We start from the raw sequence: 22,150 nt of genomic DNA on the forward strand, positions 1-22,150 counted from the left end.
TGTTTTGCCTGCAAGGCTAAGATGAATCAGACTATATATGCACTTTGTTAAAACCAAGGTAATTGCTATTAACGTTGCCAAAACAAGATATAGCAACCAGCATATGTTCTTACCATCACCAAATAAAGGAAAATAAATGCAACCTTTCATTAGTACACACAAAAATATTAAAATGTCAACTAAGGAAAAAAAAAGTAAAACTAATTGACCTTTCCTTTGAGGAAAGGCAGTCAGAAGAAGAATCCATGAAGCCATTTTTTTATTTGTACTACTTTCTGAGTGAGTTCATAACAGAACATGGTAAAACAAAAAAGTAATGACAGATCTCAGTGGCATAAAAATCTTGGACTAAGCTACTTTCCTCTCCCTTTTGAATGGCACACAACCCTGATAAGACTATCCATCACCCGGGTTTCCACATAGAAAACTACAAATTACCATCGGTGGTTCTTTTTTAGGGATCATAACACTGGTTAACATTAAAAATGTTGGAAATATGCCCTAGAGGCAATAATAAATTAGTTATTATTATATTTCCTTGTTCATGATAATCGTTTATTACCCATGCTATAATTGTATTGATAGGAAACTCAGATACATGTGTGGATACATAGACAACACCATGTCCCTAGTAAGCCTCTAGTTGACTAGCTCGTTGATCAATAGATGGTTACGGTTTCCTAACCATGGACATTGGATGTCGTTGATAACGGGATCACATCATTAGGAGAATGATGTGATGGACAAGACCCAATCCTAAGCATAGCACAAGATCGTGTAGTTCGTATGCTAAAGCTTTTCTAATGTCAAGTATCATTTTCTTAGACCATGAGATTGTGCAACTCCCGGATACCGTAGGAGTGCTTTGGGTGTGCCAAACGTCACAACGTAACTGGGTGGCTATAAAGGTACACTACAGGTATCTCCGAAAGTAGCTGTTGGGTTGGCACGAATCGAGACTGGGATTTGTCACTCCGTGTAAACGGAGAGGTATCTCTGGGCCCACTCGGTAGGACATCATCATAATGTGCACAATGTGATCAAGGAGTTGATCACGGGATGATGTGTTACGGAACGAGTAAAGAGACTTGCCGGTAACGAGATTGAACAAGGTATCGGGATACCGACGATCGAATCTCGGGCAAGTGTCGTACCGATAGACAAAGGGAATTGTATACGGGATTGATTAAGTCCTTGACATCGTGGTTCATCCGATGAGATCATCGTGGAACATGTGGGAGCCAACATGGGTATCCAGATCCCGCTGTTGGTTATTGACCGGAGAACGTCTCGGTCATGTTTGCATGTCTCCCGAACCCGTAGGGTCTACACACTTAAGGTTCGATGACGCTAGGGTTATAAAGGAAGTTTGTATGTGGTTAAAGAATGTTGTTCGGAGTCTCGGATGAGATCCCGAACGTCACGAGGAGTTCCGGAATGGTCCGGAGGTAAAGATTTATATATGGGAAGTCCTGTTTCGGCCATCGGGACAAGTTTCGGGGTCATCGGTATTGTACCGGGACCACCGGAAGGGTCCCGGGGGTCCACCGGGTGGGGCCACCTATCCCGGAGGATCCCATGGGCTGAAGTGGGAAGGGATCCAGCCCAAAGTGGGCTGGGGCGCCACTTTCCCCTAGGGCCCATGCGCCTAGTGTGGGGAAACCCTAAAAGGAAGAGTCCTAGGAGGGGAAGGCACCTCCTAGGTGCCTTTGGGGGGAGGGAATCCTCCCTTGGCCGCCACCCCAAGGCCCATCTAGGGCTGCCGCCCCTCTAGGGATGGGAACCCTAGAGGGGGCGCACCCTCCTCCCTCTCCCCTATATATAGTGAGGCCTGGGGCTGCCCATAACGCGCGATCTGATCTCTGCCTATTGCTGCAGCCCTCCCTCTCTTTCTCCTCATATCTCGCGGTGCTTGGCAAAGCCCTGCAGGATTGCCACGCTCCTCCATCACCACCACGCCGTTGTGCTGCTGCTGGATGAAGTCTTCCTCAACCTCTCCCTCTCTCCTTGCTGGATCAAGGCATGGGAGACGTCACCGGGCTGTACGTGTGTTGAACGCGGAGGTGCCGTCCGTTCGGCACTAGGATCATCGGTGATTTGGATCACGACGAGTACGACTCCATCAACCCCGTTCTCTTGAACGCTTCCGCTTAGCGATCTACAAGGGTATGTAGATGCACTCTCCTTCCCCTCGTTGCTAGTCTCTCCATAGATAGATCTTGGTGACACGTAGGAAAATTTTGAATTATTGCTACGTTCCCCAACAAAAAACACATGAACAAGTAAAACAATTCTTATTCAAGCAACACAGACAATAAGTTATGAGGATATGCACATATCCATTCATGATGATAGAAATCAAAGAGAGGCAATACCCGTGCTTTGTTTGATGTATTAGATGGAGTGAAGCGTGTGAATGCCATGATATCACACACTTAGGCATATATCTACACTTTTTGGCCTCACTGGTAGTCGAGAGGACCAGATAACCTCCTTATTAACATCTGTCTGCACCGTCAGAATCTTCTTGTTTTACCAAGCCTGAAAATCACACCAAGCACCAAACCAATCTGTCAGTGGCACAAGAGACATCCGTAATACATCCGACCACAAGAGAGCAACAACCACTGACCAGAATACTTGTCATAGTGGTCATTGTGAAAAGTTGTTGGGCTTCCTTGCCGAACTGAACCTTGGCATTGTTGTTGCCAAACAGCTTGGTTGAGGAAGCATTTGGTCTTGAAAAGCTCCCTGGACAGATTATGCAAAATCACCGCAATTTATCCTGACCTAAAAATCATATCAACCAATGAATATATGAAGCCCAACAGAAAAAGGGGACAGGATATAGCTACAAGTGTAATGATTCTGAAGTTTCAATCTCACTACAGCAGGGAGCTTCTGCACAGTGGTGGCGGCTCGGATTCTTGCTGGTGATAGCCTAATGCGCGTTAGAAGATGACGGTCGTGTAGATGCAGCGGAGGTACTGAATCTTGTACAAATTGGAGAGAGAAGAGAGAACAAGGTGGCTCACCGGAAAAGATTCAGATGGCGTCAGAAGCTGCCAGCAACAGCACGGCGTAAGGCGTCGGCAGCAGCCAGTAACCCCAGGGCGTAAGGCGCCATCGTCGGCAGTCCCAGGCCGGGGCGTGCGGGGCCCATGGCGAGCGGAAAATCGGCGGGCGGCCGGCGCAACCCCTGGTTGGCAGGCCTCAGGGGCGGTGGCTCCTCTAGCGGCTACATTCGTCTAAACCCCAGGTCACCAGGTGCGGCGGCGTGCGGCTTCCGCTGGCTTCGGCGGCCATCAGAGGCGAGGCGAGCGGCGAGGCGTGAAGGGGCGGCGGCGGGGCGAGCAGTTGGCCAGAAGGGGCGTGCGAGCGTGCGGGTGGGCGGCTTGACGATCGGCGACCATGGGGCGTGTTGGGGACGACTCGGCGAGCTTGAGGATCAGTGGTAGTGGTCCTCTAGTGGCGGCCTCGGCGACAGATCATGTGGGGCAGCAGCGCCTCCGCCTCCGGCAGTGTCGGCGGCGAGCGAGGAGGGCAGATAGATCCCCCGCGCTACGCATGTCGCACTGGGGGCGCGTGAGGAAGTCGTGCGATCGTGCGATGCGAGCAGTTATTATTTTGAAAAGGAAAAATTAATTAGTGGCGGGATGGTGTGGACTGCTAAGGCCAGTAAACGTGGTTTAGCGCTAAACATTGGAGCCATATGGACCATTGGATCGAGCTGTATGGATGGATGAGATTGTTTGGTTCTCCGTCCTCTCTTTTTTTATAATGGTAGTAGATAGTAGATAGATAAGCAATGCAAAGAGAGCTTCTTATCTGGTGGTTGTGGTGTCAGACGTGATGGCCTCGTCACTCGTGCAGGGCATGACGTTATCGCCATCGGATGACGGCCGGACACAACGAAGCCCCAAGTCCAGGCCCCTGACACGGAAGACCCCACCACCGCTGGAGTCGCCGGGGCGGCGCCGTCGAACAACGTACTCGGGGCCCTGCAGTTCACCGAAAAATTCTGGTAATTAAGAAGAGGAATTCTCATTCAGAAATTGTAGTCAGACAGATATCAAGAAACAGAGTGAAATCAAGAAAGCTTGGAACCATCCAATTTGCACATCGAGAAATCAAGAAACTCGATAGAGTGGAGCGGTCATTGCGATGCGAACTCACCGTGGTATGGTGAGAAAAGCGGCCTGTGTCGTGACGAATAAAAATTAGATCTACATACACCATATCTAAGTAGAATGGAAATCCAAAAGAAAGGTAGTTGGAACTCCATTGGATGAAACAAAATTCTTGTTTGGTACTTTTTTTTTCTTTTGTTTTCCTCTTTTTAATAAACATTATATATTTTGTGTATACATGAGTAAGATTTTCTTGATACAGATTGAACATTTTTGAATGGTATGAATTATTATTTGAATGGAAATATATGAAGGATAGTTTTAAAAATATATTTTTGTAAAAAAATTCAAATGAAAATTATACCTTCTTAAATACTCGATGCAAAAAAAAAACTCATGCATCCATTTACAAAACATAAATTTAAAAATAAATAAAAACATACACATCAATATCCATATTATCCATGTAACGCCAATATATATATTAGCATATAACATACCCATATCATCCATTGATATATCAAATCTCCATATTATCATCCATCATCGCATATATCAAAGTTGCATATAAAAATTTACTAATAAATAACGAAAAAAAGGAAGGGGCGGTGATGACCTGGCTCCCTTCTGTGGCATTGTGCGGGGATGCCGACGTTGAGGTGGTGGGGAGGCCAGCGGCTCAGAGAGGCGGCAAATAAGGTATTGGCTGTGCCGGCAACACGACGATGGATCTAGGCCCAACAGCTGCGATTGCTGTGGAGGAGGGTGTTGATGTGGTGGCCGTGGCAGCTGAGCAGAACTCATTGTGGAGGGTTAGAGCATCCCCAGCCGCGCCCCCAACAGCCCCCCACGCGCCTTTTTACGCGCCAGCGCCGAAAAAATCTCCCACTCGCGCCCTCAAGACGCCGAAATCCACCGACTTGGCCCGTTTTGGGGCCCGATGATCGCAGGCCGAACCCAGCACACCGGGGGCGCTCGGGGGCTCCGACGCAAGGGGAAAACACACCTGGGCCATACTGTCCGGCGAAAAGTCAAGCCAATCGTCCAGATTCGTCTCCCACCCCCGCGCGTTTGGCCACCACCCAGCCGATCCCAGCGCTGACCACCGCCCAGCACTGCTAAATAGGCCATTCCCCGCCGGAAAAGAGAGAAGGTTTCGCCGCGGCAGCCTCTCCACCACCGTCCGGGCGAGTTTTCTGGCGCTCCAGTCACGTAGGGAGGTATACCGGCGGGTATGCGCCCACCACACCGCCAGGTGTTCGGCGTTTTGTCTGCTCGGCGATGGACTCGGACGATGAGGATGCGCTCACGAGACTGCTGCAGGAGGAAGCCGATGGCGACGTCCAGGACGAGGAACACCTCATGGTCCTCGCCGCCCTCGCCGGCCTGCTCGCGAGCAATGAAAAGCCGCGGCGAGGTGGCTCGTCGCCAGGACGGCTGAAAGCAAAGAACCGGCATCATTTGGAAGGCTATTGCATGCTCTACTCCGAATACTTCGCCGATGCTCCACTGCACGGCGACAAAATATTTCGGCGCCGTTATCGGATGAGCCGAAAGATTTTCCTCAGGATTGTGAATTTCATCCGGGAGTTCGACAGCTACTTCAAGTGCAAGAAGGATTGCACCGGCAAAATTGGATTCACCTTAATCCAGAAGTGCACGACAGCTATGAGGATGCTTGCATATGGAGCTCCCGGTGATTCACTTGATGACTATGGGTGCATGGCCGAGTCCACGACCATTGAGTGTTTCTACAAGTTCTGCAGGGCAGTGGTGGAAGTGTTTGGACCGCAATACTTGCAAACACCCAATGCGGAAGACACTGCTCGGATCCTAGCACAGAATGCAGCAAGAGAATTTCCTGGAATTCTTGGAAGCATCGACTGCATACATTGGAAATGAAAGAAATGCCCATTTGCTTGGCAGGAGATGCATAAAGGCGCCAAAGGCGGTTGCAGTGTGGTACTTGAGGCGGTGGCCACACAGGACCTCTGGATTTGGCACTCCTTTCGTGTGCCAGGAACTCACAATGACATCAACGTGCTGCAGTGCTCCCCTGTCTTTGCCAAGCTTGTTGAAGGTCATTCTCCTCCGATGAACTTCGAGGTCAATGGGCGGCAGTACAACAAGGGTTACTACCTAGCTGATGGCATCTATCCGAGATGGTCTAAATTTGTAAAGACTATCTTAAACGTTGTTTCACGAAGCAAGAAGTCTCACTTTGTGAAGGTTCAGGAGGCTTGCAGGAAGGATATCGAGCGGGCATTTGGTGTGCTCCAATTTTGATTTGCTGTTGTCTGATACCTTGCTCAGACCTGGTCGAAAGATCAAATGTGGGAGATCATGACTTGTTGTGTCATCTTGCACAACATGATCATTGAGAGCGAGCAGGAAGAGCCAGTGTTTGATACCGAACCATACTACAGGCAGGGTTCTCTTGCTCAAGTTGATCACCAACTACTGGCAACTTGGACAGTCTACCTCAATATGCGTCAGGAGATCCGAGACCCACAGGTGCATCAACAACTACATCACGATCTGGTGGAGCACCTATGGAGGCTCAAGGGCAACGCCTAGCTTCACGTGTGATGAAATATGAGTTTTTATTTGTTGAACTATATAATTTGTGTTTTACTATTTGTTGAACTATTTGATTTCTATTGATTTTCTGTGATGAACTATGCGATAAAAAAATATTTGTGTTGAATTCACGCCGAACCACGGCGAATATGGGCCGATTCACGCAGATATCGGGCTATTTTTTGCCGAAAGTGGGCCGAAAAGCGGGCACATTTACGCAAAAAAAATGGGCCGATATCGGCGCCTGAGGGCAACGGCTGGGTGCCCAACCGTCCCAAAGCCGATTATATCACCGACTCGCCCTCAGGCGGCGATTTTTATGTCTCCTGAGGGGGGGCCCGGTAATGGCTGGAGATGCTCTTAGATGAAGCGGCCGCGCGGTTTAAAATAAAAGGAAGACGAACCGGGGCACGAAAGTATGTCAAGTTTAGAGGGTGTTTGTTTCCAGGGACTTTTGGGGACTTAAAATAGTCCCTATAAGTCCCATCTAAACCAAATAGGAGGGACTTATAGGGACTTAAAGTGAGCATTTGGGACTTATGAAATAAGACTCTCAAGGAGGAACTTATAGGGACTTATAGTTGTAATATGATCTTTTAGTCTATGTTTAAGTCCCAAGAACTAAACAGATAAAGACTTTTTAAGAACTTGGGACTTATAAGTTAGGACTAAAAAAAATCTTAAAACTTATGACCCAAACAGGCCTTAGTTTCTTGTGTAAGGTTGCCCGACCATCACGGAGCCGTCACGCGCTGACGGGAGGTACAAATTGGCATCTTGTTTACTGAGGGCCGCTTCATTGGCTCTCAGTAGTTGAAAGATCTGTGGCGGGCATCAGCTAGCTAAATAATTGTGAAGAACCCGAGAAGTTGAGAATTCGGGATGGACAACTGTGGCGTCACTAGAGATTTAGAGTTCATGGGACGTTGACAACGAACTCACACACACGGCGACGTATATGCGATCAAAACCTTGTTCATTTATTTTCGATCGATCGATTTCTCACTCAGGGACATGCAGGGGCTAATTAACTAAGGGATTAATCTGAGGCTAATGCTATGGAAAAAGATGAAATCCAAACTCGATCCGATGAGGGGCGGGCTAAGCTAAGCTAGCTGCGATCCGCTGGCTTGGTGGTGAGTCCGAATCCGAAGGGGAAGAGCGGGTCGTACAGCTTGTCGCCATAGTTCATGGGCAGCTGGTCGACGGACCTGACCCACGTCCGGGGCAGCTTGCCGGAGAATCCGTGGTCCCCGAAGAGCACGTCGGCGACGCCGTGGCCCTCGGTGCCCGGCAGCCAGGCGGCGACGAGCGCGTCCATGGTGTCCAGGTACGGCTCGACGACGAGCGGACGGCCCGAGACGAGGACGACGACGCACTTGACGAGCTCGCACACCTTCCTGATGACCTCCGGCCCGGGTCCCGGGATGGTGAGGTTCAGGTTGTCGCCGGCCGTGGCGGCGTACGGGTTCTCGCCCACCACCACCACAGCGTAGTCGTACTCGTCCTCGTTCTTGGAGACGGAGCCCTTGTCCGGGTGCTCCGTGTAGTCGATGACCGTCTTCTTGTCCACCGCCGACTTGATGGCCTCAAGGATGGTGGTGCCTGCACGCACACGCACACGCACATGCATCGTATCGTAGGAGTAGTCAACAACTAGCATATATAAGCATCAACGCGTACAATAAGAGGAGCGGTCGGATGATGAGAGAGAGAGAGAGAGAGAGATGTGTGAAAGAAAGATGAGGACGTGATCGAGGTAAGTACGTACCTTGGCCGGTGATGCCGTTGCCGGACTGACCCTGCCACGACTTGGTCCAGCCGCCGCACTGGAGGCCGAGGTCGTGGGCGTGGGTGCCGACGACGAGGATCTTCTTGGCCTTCTTGGAGAGCGGGAGGACGGGCTTGCCGTCTTTCCTGCCTTTGCCGTTCTTGAGCAGCACGAGCGACTTCCTGACGGCCTCCCTGGCGAGCTCCCGGTGCTCCTTGGTGCCGAGCTGGGCGGTGAGGCTGTGTTCGGGGAAGGGGTTCTCGAAGAGGCCCATGGCGAACTTGACCCTGAGGATGCGGGAGACGGCGTCGTTGATGCGGTCCATCTTGATAGCGCCGCGCATGACCTGGGCCTGGACGTCGGCGACGAACTCGGGGTAGTCGAATGGGATCATGACCATGTCGATGCCGGCGTGGATGGTCTCCTGGATGGAGTGGTAGTAGTGCTTGTGCGGCGGGGTGGTGATCTTGTCCACCGCCTGCCAGTCCGTGATCACAAAACCCTGCGCCACCGTACGTGTCAACTCAACCGATGGACGTACGAAATGACAATGACAATGTATGCAAATTGACGCCGTACGTACCCTGAAGTGCATCTTCTCCTTGAGGATTTGGGTGATGAGGTACTTGTTCTCGTGCATCTTGACGCCGTTCCAGCTTGAGTAGGAGATCATGACGGAGGCGACGCCCTTGATGACGGCGTCGTAGTAGGGCGGCATGTGGATCCGCATGAGGTCGTGGAAGCTGAGCACGGTGTTGTTGCCGCTGATCCCGTGGTGCGTCCCGCCGTCGCCGACGAAGTGCTTGGCGCAGGCGGCCACGTGCTTGGGCCCGCCCACGAAGGGGACGCCCCTGGGGTGCTTGGTGGAGACGTCGCCCTGCAGGCCGGGGATGATGGCCGACGTCATCAGCTGCACCAGCTTCGTGTCCTCGCTGAAGCTCTCGTAGCACCCGCCCCACCTTGGATCACGGCAAACCTGCATGCATGCCCCGTCCCAGCCGGACGCATGTGTTAACGATGGACGACGTTGAGACATACTCCTATATGTAGCCAAAAAATGATTGATATGAAGAGCTTATTACGCACCGCGACGCATGGCGCGAAGGTGTAGGGGATGCCGGTGGCCCTGGCCTCGAGCGCCGTGGCGCGGCCGATGCGCTTGACCAGGTCGGGGTCCCTGGTGGCGCCAAGGCCGACGTTGTGGGGGAAGATGGTGGCGTTGTAGGCGTTGTTGTTGCCATGCACGGCGTCGATGCCGTAGATGATGGGGATGCCGAGGCGGGTGCTGAGCGCCGCCTTCTGCATCTTGGTGATCATCTCCTGCCACGTCGCCGCCGACGCCTTCTCCGACGGCGCGCTGCCGCCACCGCTCAGCACGCTCCCTGCATGCACACATCCATCGCTCCATCGATCAAACCCACATGCAATGCAGAGAGATGACACGCACACGTACGCTGGCTTCGAGAATCGATCGACCGATTCGCCTCGCCGGTGAAGGAAGGAACAGAGCAAACTATGGGAGACATATGCATGATTGCATGTACGTACCGACGAAGTACTTCTCGATGACGGCGGAGGAGGCGTTGTGGCGCTCGATCTGCGTCATCTGCCCGATCTTCTCCTCGATCCTCATCCGGCTGAGGAGATCCTCCACGCGCGCCTGGATCGGCTGCTTGGGGTCTTTGTACCTGACATACGTCGCCCCGGCGACCGACGCACCGGCCACGGCAACCACCAGGAAGAGGAGGACCGCCGCCGCCGAGCAGCAGCCCGTCTGCATTGCCATTTCTGATCTAAGTCGAGCAAAGAAGTGAGTGTGATGAGAGTGTAGATATATTCGGTTGACATCATGCGGTTTAAATAGAGAGGAGAGGAGAGGAGAGGAGAGGCAGCCCCAGTACCAGTACTCAACTGAACTCCTACAATCTAGCTAGGCACTACCGAGAGGATGAAGGAGCCGGTACAGATCCTGGAGAACCGGTCATAAACATAACGTGTACAACGGTGAATACTTCAACAGAGAGGAGTGATCAATTTACAGCAGTGGAGGTCGATGGACTGATTCCAGTGTCAACCTCTCGCTCGGTCTTGCGGTTGCAACTATAATCGAGCGAGAAAGGGCCGGGTGGCAAAGACATTTTTAGCGGCAACGTTACCCACCGGCAACACACGAGCCAAGGCTCAGTGCTGCCACATGGTGAAGTATATCAAGATATTTACTCCTTTCCGGAAACGGCATTTTGGCTCTCGGGTGCAACTGCACACACGAACGTTGGATTTTAAATATGTCACCACAATGTTTTTCATGGCAACTTTAGTTGTTAAAACATGACAACTTTGTCCCGGTTCGTTTTTTGTTAGAAAACTGCCATGTTTGCCAACCTTGCGTGAAGTAAAGTTGTCATGAAAAACGTTCGAATTACCATGTTTAAAATCCGTGCCAAATTCCGTACAGGTTGGACATTTCAGTAGCTCTCGGCAAAAATAATAATTTTTGAACATGTGAGAAGCTTTTGAAAACAACACTATTTGGAGTTCATTTTGTCTTTTTTGTTGCGAGCTCCTCAAATGTCCTTTAGCCACGAAATTTTGCGCGCGCCTCGCGCACTGAATCATCTTTCCTCCAAAAAAATTTCCAGATTTTTGGAAATTTTCTGCTATTTTTTGTTTTACTGTTCATCGGATGCAGATGAGCCCGAGCACTGAATTAAATATTGGTTCCATTCCTGGCTTTTACTGTTGATATTTCTTTCTTTTGGGTCCCACCATAGATAGATATGAGCATCTACAGCCAGACTCCTCAACCCCCCCCCCCCCCCCCCGGCCGCCTCCCTACTATGTTGTGCTAGAAAACATGACCCAGCTAGGCGCCTTAAACCGGGCCTATATGTATGGGCTGACCGGAACCCCTCATATCCAGACCAAACCTGGGGGGCAATATGGGGAGGTCCAAGCGCGCCTGGGCGTGTCTGTCACGCCGAATCCGGCCCACGCCGACCCATCTCGTCGTGCTAGGCACATGGCGTGAGAGTCGGTTGCAGCCCTCGCGGCCAAGGCCATGTAGGCGGAGTTGCACGCCGCTATGGCCTACGGGTGACCGGCACCCCTTGGTGCCTCAACGACCAAGTCATTGGAGCTATCTAGGTCAGATCACAAGTGGTTTATCATGGACCTCACCTCAACCGGCGACGTCGAGGCCATAAGCTCTGACGAAAAGACTAGGACATGGGAGATGGCAGAGCCTTGTATCCATCTGAGCTAGTCCATTTCCCATGTCATACTTTACCTCGCCGACGATTGGACATGGACATGGACGGGAACAAGGACTTGAAGGCGGACGAGCGTGGGCGAAGATTTAGACTAGGTTTACGCTTGCATGTAATTATATGGATTTGGTGTTTTGCTAATGAGATATCCCGTTATGGACAAGGAAACTTAAAGGTCGACCGATCACTACCCGCAGACGCGTCCGTGAATGTTTAGAGTGCCAGATTTGCTGAGTCCAGCTTTAGATTCTCTAAAGGTAGCATTCATGGTCCCATCTTTTTTGTGACTCAAGTACAGATTACGAGGTGTTGACTATCTTTTTTCTGAGCAGGTTTTGTAAATGAGTGAAATTATTTATATAAATTCCATGAAATCAATGTGTTTGCTATCAGTGAGTTTTTTTGTTTGAATTTACTTCAATATGTTTTTTAAATGACTGAAAATAAATAGTGAAACCTCATATTTGAAATAAGTGATATAAATGACTAATGCGAGTTCTTTAAAATGAATGAAACTAATTCTTTGATATATGTGTAATGAATAAATGAAAAATATTTTCCAGGACGAGTGAAATCAGTTTCATGTAAAGAGTGAAATTAGTTTTTGAATTGAGTGAAACCATTTTTGAAAATAAAAAAAACAGTTTTATGGAATGAGTCAAATTAGTTTACTCAAATGTGTAAAATCAATTTTCTGAATTGACAGAAAACTGTTTTGAAAAGGAGTGAAACCTCTTATTTTAAATATAATTGAAACTGAAACATGATTGAAAAATCAAACTGGTGAAAATATATCCTAGTTAGTCTTGTTTTAAAGTTCATGTCGACCTGAACTGAAATATTTAAACAAGTTCAAAATAAGAAAATCTGACGTTATGAGCAATTCAAAATGTCATAATGAATATTAAAGGTAAGTCTTTAGTTTAGAGAGGGTGTATTTGTTGGTAATAGTATCTTTCTTGTATAGTGTAATAATAATTACTTATTGTACTCTGAGCATGGCACACATCTTATAAGTTGATGGTTGTTTCTTTGCCGGTAGGTACTGCAATTGTTAAAAACTTCACTTTGGGCCGGTTGCCTACGGATCTCAATTCATTCCACTAGACCTTGAGTGCTATATCTCGCTTATCGAGACGGTAGCATCCGTCTCGTCTAAAAGGTTCGCGCATATGGACTGGCCCATTAGCTCGGTCGCTTCCTCGCTAGTTTGCTGAGTCCTTCGCTCGCTAAATATATGTGTTAGTTTCGTCTATTTTTTCTTTTGGTTTCCTTTCATTTCTTCACTGGTTTTCAATTTTCTCATCATTTTTCCTCGTTTCTTTCACACTTTTTATCTGCTTGTTCTTTTTATTTTTCCTTTTTGTTTCTTTTATTATTTTACTTTGTTTTTTTCTTTTCTTTCTTTCTTTTTTCTTTGTCTTCTGTTTATTTTTAAGCTTTTTTTCTTTCCTTTGTTTTCTTTATACATTTTTTGTATGCCTCAGGAACATTTTTATATACATGATTAACAGTTTTGACAACACCTATTTTTTGGTGCCTCTATTTTCCATACAAATTTTACATTTTTTGTATACACCAGGAATATTTTCTATAGACACATTTGAACATTTTAAAAATACAGTATTAATACTTTTTAAAACATATATGTTTTATGTTTTTTTCATTAACATTGTATCTTTTTTGTGTACAGCAGAAACATTTTATATGTACATGTTTACATTTTACAAAAACAAGATTAACATTTTTGAAAACATATAGTTTTTTATGTCTACTTTTTCCATGTCAATTAAATTTTTTTGTATACATCAGGAAAAAATTTATGTACATGTTTAATAGTGTTCAAATACATGATTAACATTTGTAAAACAAATATTTTTTTTCATGTTTGTTTTTTCATACGCATTGTACATTTTTTGCATGGATTTTGTATACACTGAAAATATTTTTTCTATACATGATTAACATTTTTAAAATGCATTATTAACATTTTCCAAACATTATGAAAATTATTTTATTCCAACTCAGGGCCTCTTTGATTCATAGGATTTTGAAAACGTAGGAATAGGAAAAGTATAGCATTGGAATGGCATGCCCACTTGAATCCTATAGGATTAGCAATGAGTGTTTGATGGCACAGGAAAAACAAAGGAATTGTAAAAAGAGGTTGGAGTGGATGTTAGATTTCCTATGAAATGTAGTACAAAAGATTCCATAGGAAAATTCCTATGGGATTCAATCGTATGAATCAAACGACCAACATAGGAAAAAATCCTAAGGATTTCAATCCTCCAGAAATCCTATAAAATTCCTTTGAATCAAATGAGCCCTCATATGGGCCCCTCTAGTGATTTGACAATATTAACAGATCAACTCTTGTCTTAATTCTTCCGTATGTGGGCCCTGACATAGTACAGATTGAACCCCACATGGGTCCCAAGGTGCCTCGGGCCTGCACGAAAAATTTGACAGTGGTGAATGTTCGATTTCCCGTGAAAACGCAGGGAGGAGAACCTATCCAGAGGATTGGAAAGTGTAGATTCCTTCATACCGAACAGCCTAACATGCAACGATTCCTTAGGAACAAGTTTCCTTTGATTTTCCTTCGTTTTTCCTCCATCCCGAATAGGGCCTCACTATTCATATTGATTGTTTTCAGTGCTTCAAACTATGGATGGGGGTTTCTCTACTACTTCAGCGGCAGCTGTGTATGCTGATTGCAATATCCTTATTTTTGGATTTGACAATGTGCTTGTTGATTATTGTAATAGGAAGGACTATATACTTATATAGTGACTCATGAGCTTGCTAGGAATGCTTCGATTTCGACTAATATCTGTATGTGGACGATGACCCCTCTAGTTTTATTCCAGACTCTCTAGAATGATGTAACCATTCTATCCTGATTCTACACCCAAAAAAAGCCCCCCATCATGATGACTTTCCCTAAACACACACACACACACACACACACACAGTGCATCCATATGCCTGACCTATCAATTTATGGATTTGTTTCTAGCATGTAGCCTCTAGGCTGAACGGGCCTTGATGCCCACAAGGCATACGCCCTTTGATGGCCACACTAGCCTATGAGGGATTTAATGTCACCCCGCAAAAAAAAGGCCACTTCTGAACTGGGCACGAGACAGTTTCTGGCTTCGCTGCAGGAATTTCTTGAGCCCCTGATGATCGGCGTTATTTTGAACTGCGCACCTGCTAGTTTTAGGAGCTAACCGCTGCTAACAAAAAAGCAAACTGTGCATCAGGGTACGTACGCACAAGTAGCTCCGCCCCCGGCGCATCGGTTCGTCGTTTTGCTAGAGAAGAAAACGGCAAAGGCCGTCCATCCCTGGCTCGAACCATTCGCCCACGAGCAAATGGAAGTTGTTTAATCCAGCCACTACGGGCGCGTCTCCATCGGCCGGCTGTGCGAGCGGAGCCATGGCGCCCTTCATCGTGATCGGCCTGGTGCTCGGCCTGGACCTGCTCGCCTTCGTCCTCGCCATCGGCGGAGAGCTGCCCCGGAGAGCGGTAAGCAAGCAGTAGTAGATATGCACATATGCTCACAGGCGTCAGGATTTTCTGATCGGGGAAAGTGCAGGATTACGTGAACGTGTTGGTGTTCGACGACGACCCCGAGAGGCCCTTCTGCCTGTACGGGCTCGGCACGGAGGCGTCGACGTGGTATGGCCCCGGCGCGATCGTCCTGCTGATGGCGGGGCAGGCCGTGGCCATGGCGGCCACCCGGTGCTTCTGCTGCGGCCGCGCGCTCTCGCCCGGCCGCTGGCGCTCCTTCTCCGGTCTCTTCTTCATCCTCTCCTGGTAATTCTTCATCCTCTCCTGGTAATTAACCAACAAGTTCATTCACCGTTTCGTTGTTCTTCTATTTTCTTTTTACGGGCTTCTATTATTCACTTGGCATTTGCTACAATCGAAGTTTGACGGCCTCATCACGGCCCGATACTACCCACACCACCGCAATGCAACGACCGAGCTTATTTTTTTTGTGTGGCTGGAGCTTATTTTTTTGTGTGGCTAGGTCTCACTCGATTGATATTTAATCAAGCCTCAGTCGAGTAACATAACATGTAAGAAAAAATAAACTCTATCTGTCTCATTATATAATAGCATTTTTTTCACAAATCTTAATATAAGATCTTACGAAACATAGCATTGACTGAGACATAATCAAGTCTCAGTCGACTGAGATTTAGCAAAAAAATATATAAATTAGGATAGCAACGATAGAAATACGTTAGGCAGCACTTGGATTGACGTTTTGCAGTGACTTACCTGTGAAAGATACACTCCTAGAATAATTAGGTGCGGCCTGTGAAAGATACACTCCTAGAATAATTAGGTGCGGCCGGGAAACAACTCCTTGGTTTGTCGTTCAGATTAAAAAAATGGGGCAGTCCAGTTCCTTCCACCCGGTAAAGAATAAACACGCCTTCCTTTCTCCGTTTTCTTTCCACCCCGATTTTACAATTGCCTCATTTAATACGACTGAAAGCAATTACTCCCTCCGTCCGCAAATACTTGTCATTAAAATGAATAAAAAATAGATATATTTAGAACTAAACTACATCTAGATACATCCTTTTTTATTTATTTTAATAACAAGTATTTTTAGATGGAGGAAGTACATGTGTAGAAAAAATACGTTCATGAAACGGCAATCCAAGCGGGCTCTAGAGGTTTTCGTCAACTACGGCGATACGTTGCTTATAGCGAGTTGTATCATACACTCGCCTGGAGAAAATTCACGTCGTGTTTTAGCCAGGCTAGTCTACTTCTCCTCGCTTGCTCTACTGGTTTTTGTTCGTTTTTTTGGGTTTCTTCTGTTTTTTCTTTAGTTTTTCTTTTTGGTTTTCTTTGTATCTGTATGGTTTTATTTGGTATATTTCTGTTTTTTTTTGTTTCTTTCTTTGTTTTAACTGATTTTTGGATTTTCTTTCTTCATTTTTCTTAGGATTTTTTTCAGTTTTATTGTTTTTCTTCGTTTGCCATTCTACATTTTTTGCATGCATGCACGCGGAACATTTTTATACACCTTTACCATTTTTCAAATACATGATTACCATGTTTTTCTAAAACTCATATTTTTTTGATGTTACTTTTCCGTACACATTGTACCTTTTTATATATCATGGATATTTTACATATACATATTTAAAATTTAATAAATTCATGATTAACATTTTTAACCATATATTTTATATGTCTACTTTTCTCATAAACATTGGAATTTTTTGTACTACACGAGGGACATTTTTTCTATATACAAGTTTAACATTTTGAAAATATATTAGCATTTTTTAAACATATTTTTAAGTCTACTTTTATCGTATACACATTTAATATTTTCCAAATTCATGATTAACATTTTTGAAAACTTATATTTTATACCTATTTTTTGTGTACATTGTATATTTTTTGTATACATCAGGATTTTTTATACACATTTAACATTTTTGAATTACATGATTAACATTTGAAAACTTATATTTTTATGTAACTTTTTGCATTCACGTTGTACATTTTTTGTGTGCATCGGAAAAATAAATTTCTATACAAAGTTGAGATTTCAATTTTCTTGTGTAAGTTGTTTGTTGTAATATATTCCAATTGCAAAGTGAAAACAGAAAGAAAAAATATAATTCTTTGGAAAATAGAAAAAAGCAGGTTGTGGCTTCCCACTCGCTGGGCCGGCCCAGTTTGGAATTCGGCCGAGCGAGGCTGCCCTATGTAGTAAGCGAGATATAGGCACCCGAGAGCAACTAACTAAAGAGCGCTCGTTCCAGCCTCCCCAAGGGTCACTTCGGGATGCGCCGCCACGTGTCGTGCTCTAGACGATTCCTCCGGATTTTGCTTTTATTTTATTTTTCCACATGTTTTTTTGGCTTTTTAGATGGTTTTTTCCGGATTTTTACGGCTCTTTGGTTTTTCACCGATCTTCCTTAAATTTTGGAAAAAAATTCGTAAAAAAACGCGTTTTTTTCCTCCACGAGAGGCATGATTTTGCATCATGAGAGGCACGAAAAAAAATGCATTTTCTTTTTTTTCTTCCGCAAGAGGCACGGCCGTGCATCTCAGAAATGGGAAAAAACACGTTTTCTCTTTTTTTTTCTTCCGTGAAAGGCATGTATTTTCTTCTGTGAGAGGCATGGTTTTGTTTCCGCGAGAGGCACGACGATGCCTCTCGGAAACGGAAAAAACTTGTTTTTTTTTCTTTCGTGAGAGGCATGGCTTTGCTTCCCCGAGAGGCACAGCCGTGCCTCTCGAAAAGGAAAAAAACATTTTTTTTTCTTTCACGAGAGGCATGATTTTGGTTCCGTGAGAGGCACGGCCGTGCCTCTTGGAAACGGCTTTCGGAAGGGAAAAAATGTGCTCCCAGTCCGGTTGTTTTGTCCGATTTTTACATGAAAAAAACTTCGACAGAACTTATCAACATGAAATCTAGTTTTAAAGATGTCGACATGATGAATCCAACAATGAAAACGGTTCGAGATTTAGACGCATGATTTAAGATATAAATCATTTTCAATTAACGGATCTATAAAAAAGGGAAAACTTTCAGGTTTCGACAAGTGGCGCATGCAGTGCGCCACTTGTCGTGACCTGGGGACGTGGAAGTGATCTTTGGAAGGAGTACTCCTCAATTAGGGCATCTCCAACAATTTGTTTGTTAGCTTGTTGATAAAATAAGTCATGTCATCAACCAACACCTTAACATATAACTACTCCAATAGGTTATATGTAGTTTGCTCAATATGATGTAAGATAATAAATAAGGTGCTCTTTCATTCTACACTGAAGTTTGTGTAAGGGGTGTTGGTTAATGTACATACAATCTTACTTTTTTTCTTTATTTATTGTGCGACATATCATCAAAAATCCTATGTGACAAAGTCTACCAACAACTATCTTCCAACCATTAAAGATGCCCTTAGTGATTTCATGGGCACCTCCTTCGTTAACTGGCGCACAACTGTTAATAATGGGCCAGGCCATCGTTGTATCGCTAGTATCGCACACCATAATCCGTCGCACACTTTTGTTTTTTAAAGAAGGCACGCTTTTGGTTTTTTAAGCTTGCAGCCAGTTTGGAGAAGCTTCTAGACGCTTGTGAACATATTTGTTTTCTTTTTTGTTGGTTTTTTCCCTTTTTCTTTTCTTCCTTGTTTTTCTTTTTATTTTCTTATTTTTAAAATTACTGATTTTTCCCAATTTTTTTGAAGTTTTGAATTATTTAATTTGTGTTTGAGGCATCTGTCTGGGTGTATCTTTTGTGATAGGGCCGTCCGCCCGGGCATTTGAGGCTGCTTTAGGGTGCCTGGCTATAGATGCTCTTATGAGGAAGCGCATAATTTCATCTAAAGGCTTATCAATCCAATTGAATGTCGGAAAAAATCTTGCCAACCTAGCAAGCTCATGAGCTACCTTATTAGCCTCTCTATTACAGAAGTCAAAACGAGAAATAGGAGAATCAAAAGCCAAATAATAACAATAGTCAAAAACGCCTACGCTCCCGTCGACCGTCATCCATTTTTCTTTGTGTCAATTACCTTCAAATTATAAGATTTAATATAGAGATGATTACACCGCGCCCTTTGCACAAGGGATATACCGAATCTAAGCGCCAGAGCTTCCACCATCAGAACATTTGCACACCAATCTACTCTTCACCCACCTCCCCCCTCCCCCCCCCCCCCCCCCCCCCCGGCAATGAAGTCTTTATCATCCCTCAAGACCGCCCCAGCCATAGCGTTAAGTAAGTTATGATCAAAAGATGTGTCAACATTAAGCTTCACAAAACCCACAGGTGGGTGAATCCACCCCCCCCCCCCTCTCCGAATAGAAACATTTGGAGAAGAAGAAACATGATTACCCGTCGTGAGAGCAAGAATCCTTGCAATCTGGATAGCATCTTAAATCTTCCCCTTATGCACCCGCTTACGCCTTTCCCACTACAAATACGAAGTGGTGATGGCAATCATCTCACATGTATATTGGAGGCCCATGATAAATAAATCTTGATCTGGCAAGTGAAATAAAAATTCGGGGACAACTTCGATGGCATGATCAACTTCCCAAGCTCTTTCAATGACTTTTTTTACAATGCCAGCCTTCTCCAAACCTCCTTAGCTTTTTGTATTGAAACAACAAATGTTCGTATCTGATAGACCACAAGAATAAGATGGGCAAAGGGGCAAACTTATCAGATGTCTATTGGCAAGCGGAACACAACATGAAAAAGTGTCATGCAATGTTTGTCAAATAAATATTTCCCTTAATTTTCTAGGACTGAACCTTATGCGCCGTCGCTTTTGCCACCACTTCAGCCAATGGTTATTCCAATCTTCCAAAAAGACAGTGCGATCCCGAGCTAGCTAACCCAGAATCCACTTACTCCTTTAACATTGGTACTAAAGAAAGGCCCAAGGCCTAGGTGGTAAAAGGAAAAATTGTAGCGTCTTCTTCGCTGAGAACAAGGAGCTATAATGTTGTAAAGAAAAGAACAAGGAGCTCTAATGGCGTTTATTAGGGATTTGTAGCAGGTACTTTCTTACAACCATTGAAGATGCCCTTAGTGATTTTATGGGCACCTCCTTCATCGACTGACGCACAATTGTTAATAATGGGCCAGGCCATCGTTGTATAGCTAGTATCGCACACCATAATCTGTGGCACACTTTTGTTTCTTTGAAGGCGGGCAAGCTTTTGGTTTTTTGAAGCTTGCAGCCCGTTTTGGAGAAGCTTATAGACGCTTGCGAACATATTTGTTTTCTTTTTTTGTTGGGTTTTTGCCTTTTTCTTTTTTCCTTGTTTTTCTTTTTATTTACTTATTCTTAAAATTACTTATTTTTTCCCATTTTTCAAAAGTTTCGAATTATTTAATTTGTGTTTGAGACCGGTTTGAGGAGTCCTTCGGGGTCAATTTTTTGTGACAGGGCCGTCCACCGGGCATTTGAGGTTGGTTTGGGGTGCCTGGCTAAGATGCTCTTATGAGGAGGCGCATAATTTCATCCAAACGCTTATCAATCCAATCAAATGTCAGAGAAAATCTAGCCAACCTAGCAAGCTCATGGGCTACCTTATTAGCCTCTCTGTTACAAAAGTCAAAACGAGAAATAGGAGAATCAAAAGGCAAATAATAACAGTAGTCAAATGCGCCTCTGCTCCTGCCGACCGTCATCCATTTTTCATTATGTCAATTACCTTCAAATTATCAGAGTTAATATAAAGACGATTACATCCCACCCTTTGCGTAAGGGATAGACCGAATCTAAGCGCCAGAGCTTCCACCGTCGGAACATTTGCACACCAATCTACTCTTCAACTCCCCCCCCCCTCCCCACCCACCCCCGCGCAATGAAGCCTTTATCATCCCTCAAGACCGCCCCAGCCATAGCCTTAAGTAATTCATGATCAAAGGATGCGTCAACATTAAGCTTCACAAAACCCACAGATGGGTGAATCCCCCCTCTCTCCTAATAGAAACATTTGGAGAAGAAACAAAAACATAATTAGCCGTCGTGAGAGCAAGAATTCCTATAGCAATCTGGATAGCATCTTGAATCTTCTCCTTATGCACCCACTTACGCCTTCCCCACTACAAATGCCAAGTGGTGACGGCAATCATCTCACATGTATTTTGGAGGCCCGTGATAAATAAATCTTGATCTGGAAAGTGAAATAAAAATTCCGGGACAGTTTCGCTGGCATGATCAACTTCCCAAGCTCATTCAATAACTTTTTCCAATACCAGCCTTCTCCAAACCTCCTTAGTTTTTTGTCATTGAAACAACAAATGTTTCATATCTTATAGACCGCAAGAACAAGATGGGCAAAGGGGCAAACTTCTCAGATGTCTATTACCAAGCGTAACACAACATGAAAAAGTGCCATGCAATGTTCGTCAAATAAATATTTCCCTTAATTTGCTAGGACTAAGCCTTATGCGTCGTTGCTTTTGCCACCACTTCAACCAATGGTCATTCCAATCTTTCAAAAAGACCGCTTAGAAATGTGCGATCCTGACCCAGCTAACCCACAATCCACTTACTCCTTTAACATTGATACCAAATAAAAGGCCCAAGGCCTAGGTGGTAAAAGGTAAAATTGTGCCATCTTCTTCGCTGAGGGCAAGGAGCTCTATTGTTCTAATGCTGTAAAAAAAGAACAAGGATCTCTAATGACGTTTATCAGGGATTTGTGGCAGGGACGATTCTTGTGCATTCGTGTGCAGGGGGCCTAAGTTTGGAGGCCCCGAGGCGGCGGCCCCTATTGCCCCCCTCCCCCTCCTTAGGGCCGGCCCTGTACCGACGCACACATCTTGGTAAAATGCCTAACCAAAAAAGGGTAAAATGCCTAAAACCCAGCAACATCACAAATGA

At 45.5% G+C, this 22,150-nt stretch overlaps 2 protein-coding genes across 2 annotated transcripts; one reads left to right on the top strand and one right to left on the bottom strand.

Moving 5' to 3' along the window:
* Positions 1-7,700: 7,700 nt before the first annotated feature.
* LOC147987648 (uncharacterized) lies at positions 7,701-10,273 on the bottom strand. Its single transcript, XM_087540389.1, has 4 exons — positions 10,030-10,273; positions 9,568-9,863; positions 8,482-9,457; positions 7,701-8,315 (listed from the first exon to the last, which is right to left on the bottom strand). Exons 1-4 carry the CDS (start codon positions 10,265-10,267, stop codon positions 7,822-7,824), a joined length of 2,004 nt encoding a protein of 667 aa, XP_087396515.1. The 5' UTR covers positions 10,268-10,273; the 3' UTR covers positions 7,701-7,821.
* Positions 10,274-14,960: 4,687 nt separating this feature from the next.
* Positions 14,961-15,844, top strand: LOC125538378 (uncharacterized). Its single transcript, XM_048701633.2, has 2 exons — positions 14,961-15,281; positions 15,352-15,844. Exons 1-2 carry the CDS (start codon positions 15,192-15,194, stop codon positions 15,574-15,576), a joined length of 315 nt encoding a protein of 104 aa, XP_048557590.1. The 5' UTR covers positions 14,961-15,191; the 3' UTR covers positions 15,577-15,844.
* Positions 15,845-22,150: the final 6,306 nt, after the last annotated feature.

This window comes from Triticum urartu, chromosome 2A (genome assembly GCF_056163025.1).
Source record: "Triticum urartu cultivar PI428250 chromosome 2A, HENAU_Tu73, whole genome shotgun sequence".
Classification (NCBI taxonomy): Eukaryota; Viridiplantae; Streptophyta; class Magnoliopsida; order Poales; family Poaceae; genus Triticum; species Triticum urartu.

Excerpts from the sequence above, each read along its gene's own strand:
- LOC147987648 (XM_087540389.1), bottom strand. The coding sequence starts at position 10,267 with ATGGCAATGCAGACGGGCTGCTGCTCGGCGGCGGCGGTCCTCCTCTTC. Across the intron at positions 9,864-10,029 it reads CATCGAGAAGTACTTCGTCG|GGAGCGTGCTGAGCGGTGGC; the intron begins GTACGTACATGC and ends GTGTGCATGCAG. Across the intron at positions 9,458-9,567 it reads CCTTCGCGCCATGCGTCGCG|GTTTGCCGTGATCCAAGGTG; the intron begins GTGCGTAATAAG and ends GCATGCATGCAG.
- LOC125538378 (XM_048701633.2), top strand. The coding sequence starts at position 15,192 with ATGGCGCCCTTCATCGTGATCGGCCTGGTGCTCGGCCTGGACCTGCTC. Across the intron at positions 15,282-15,351 it reads GAGAGCTGCCCCGGAGAGCG|GATTACGTGAACGTGTTGGT; the intron begins GTAAGCAAGCAG and ends GGGAAAGTGCAG.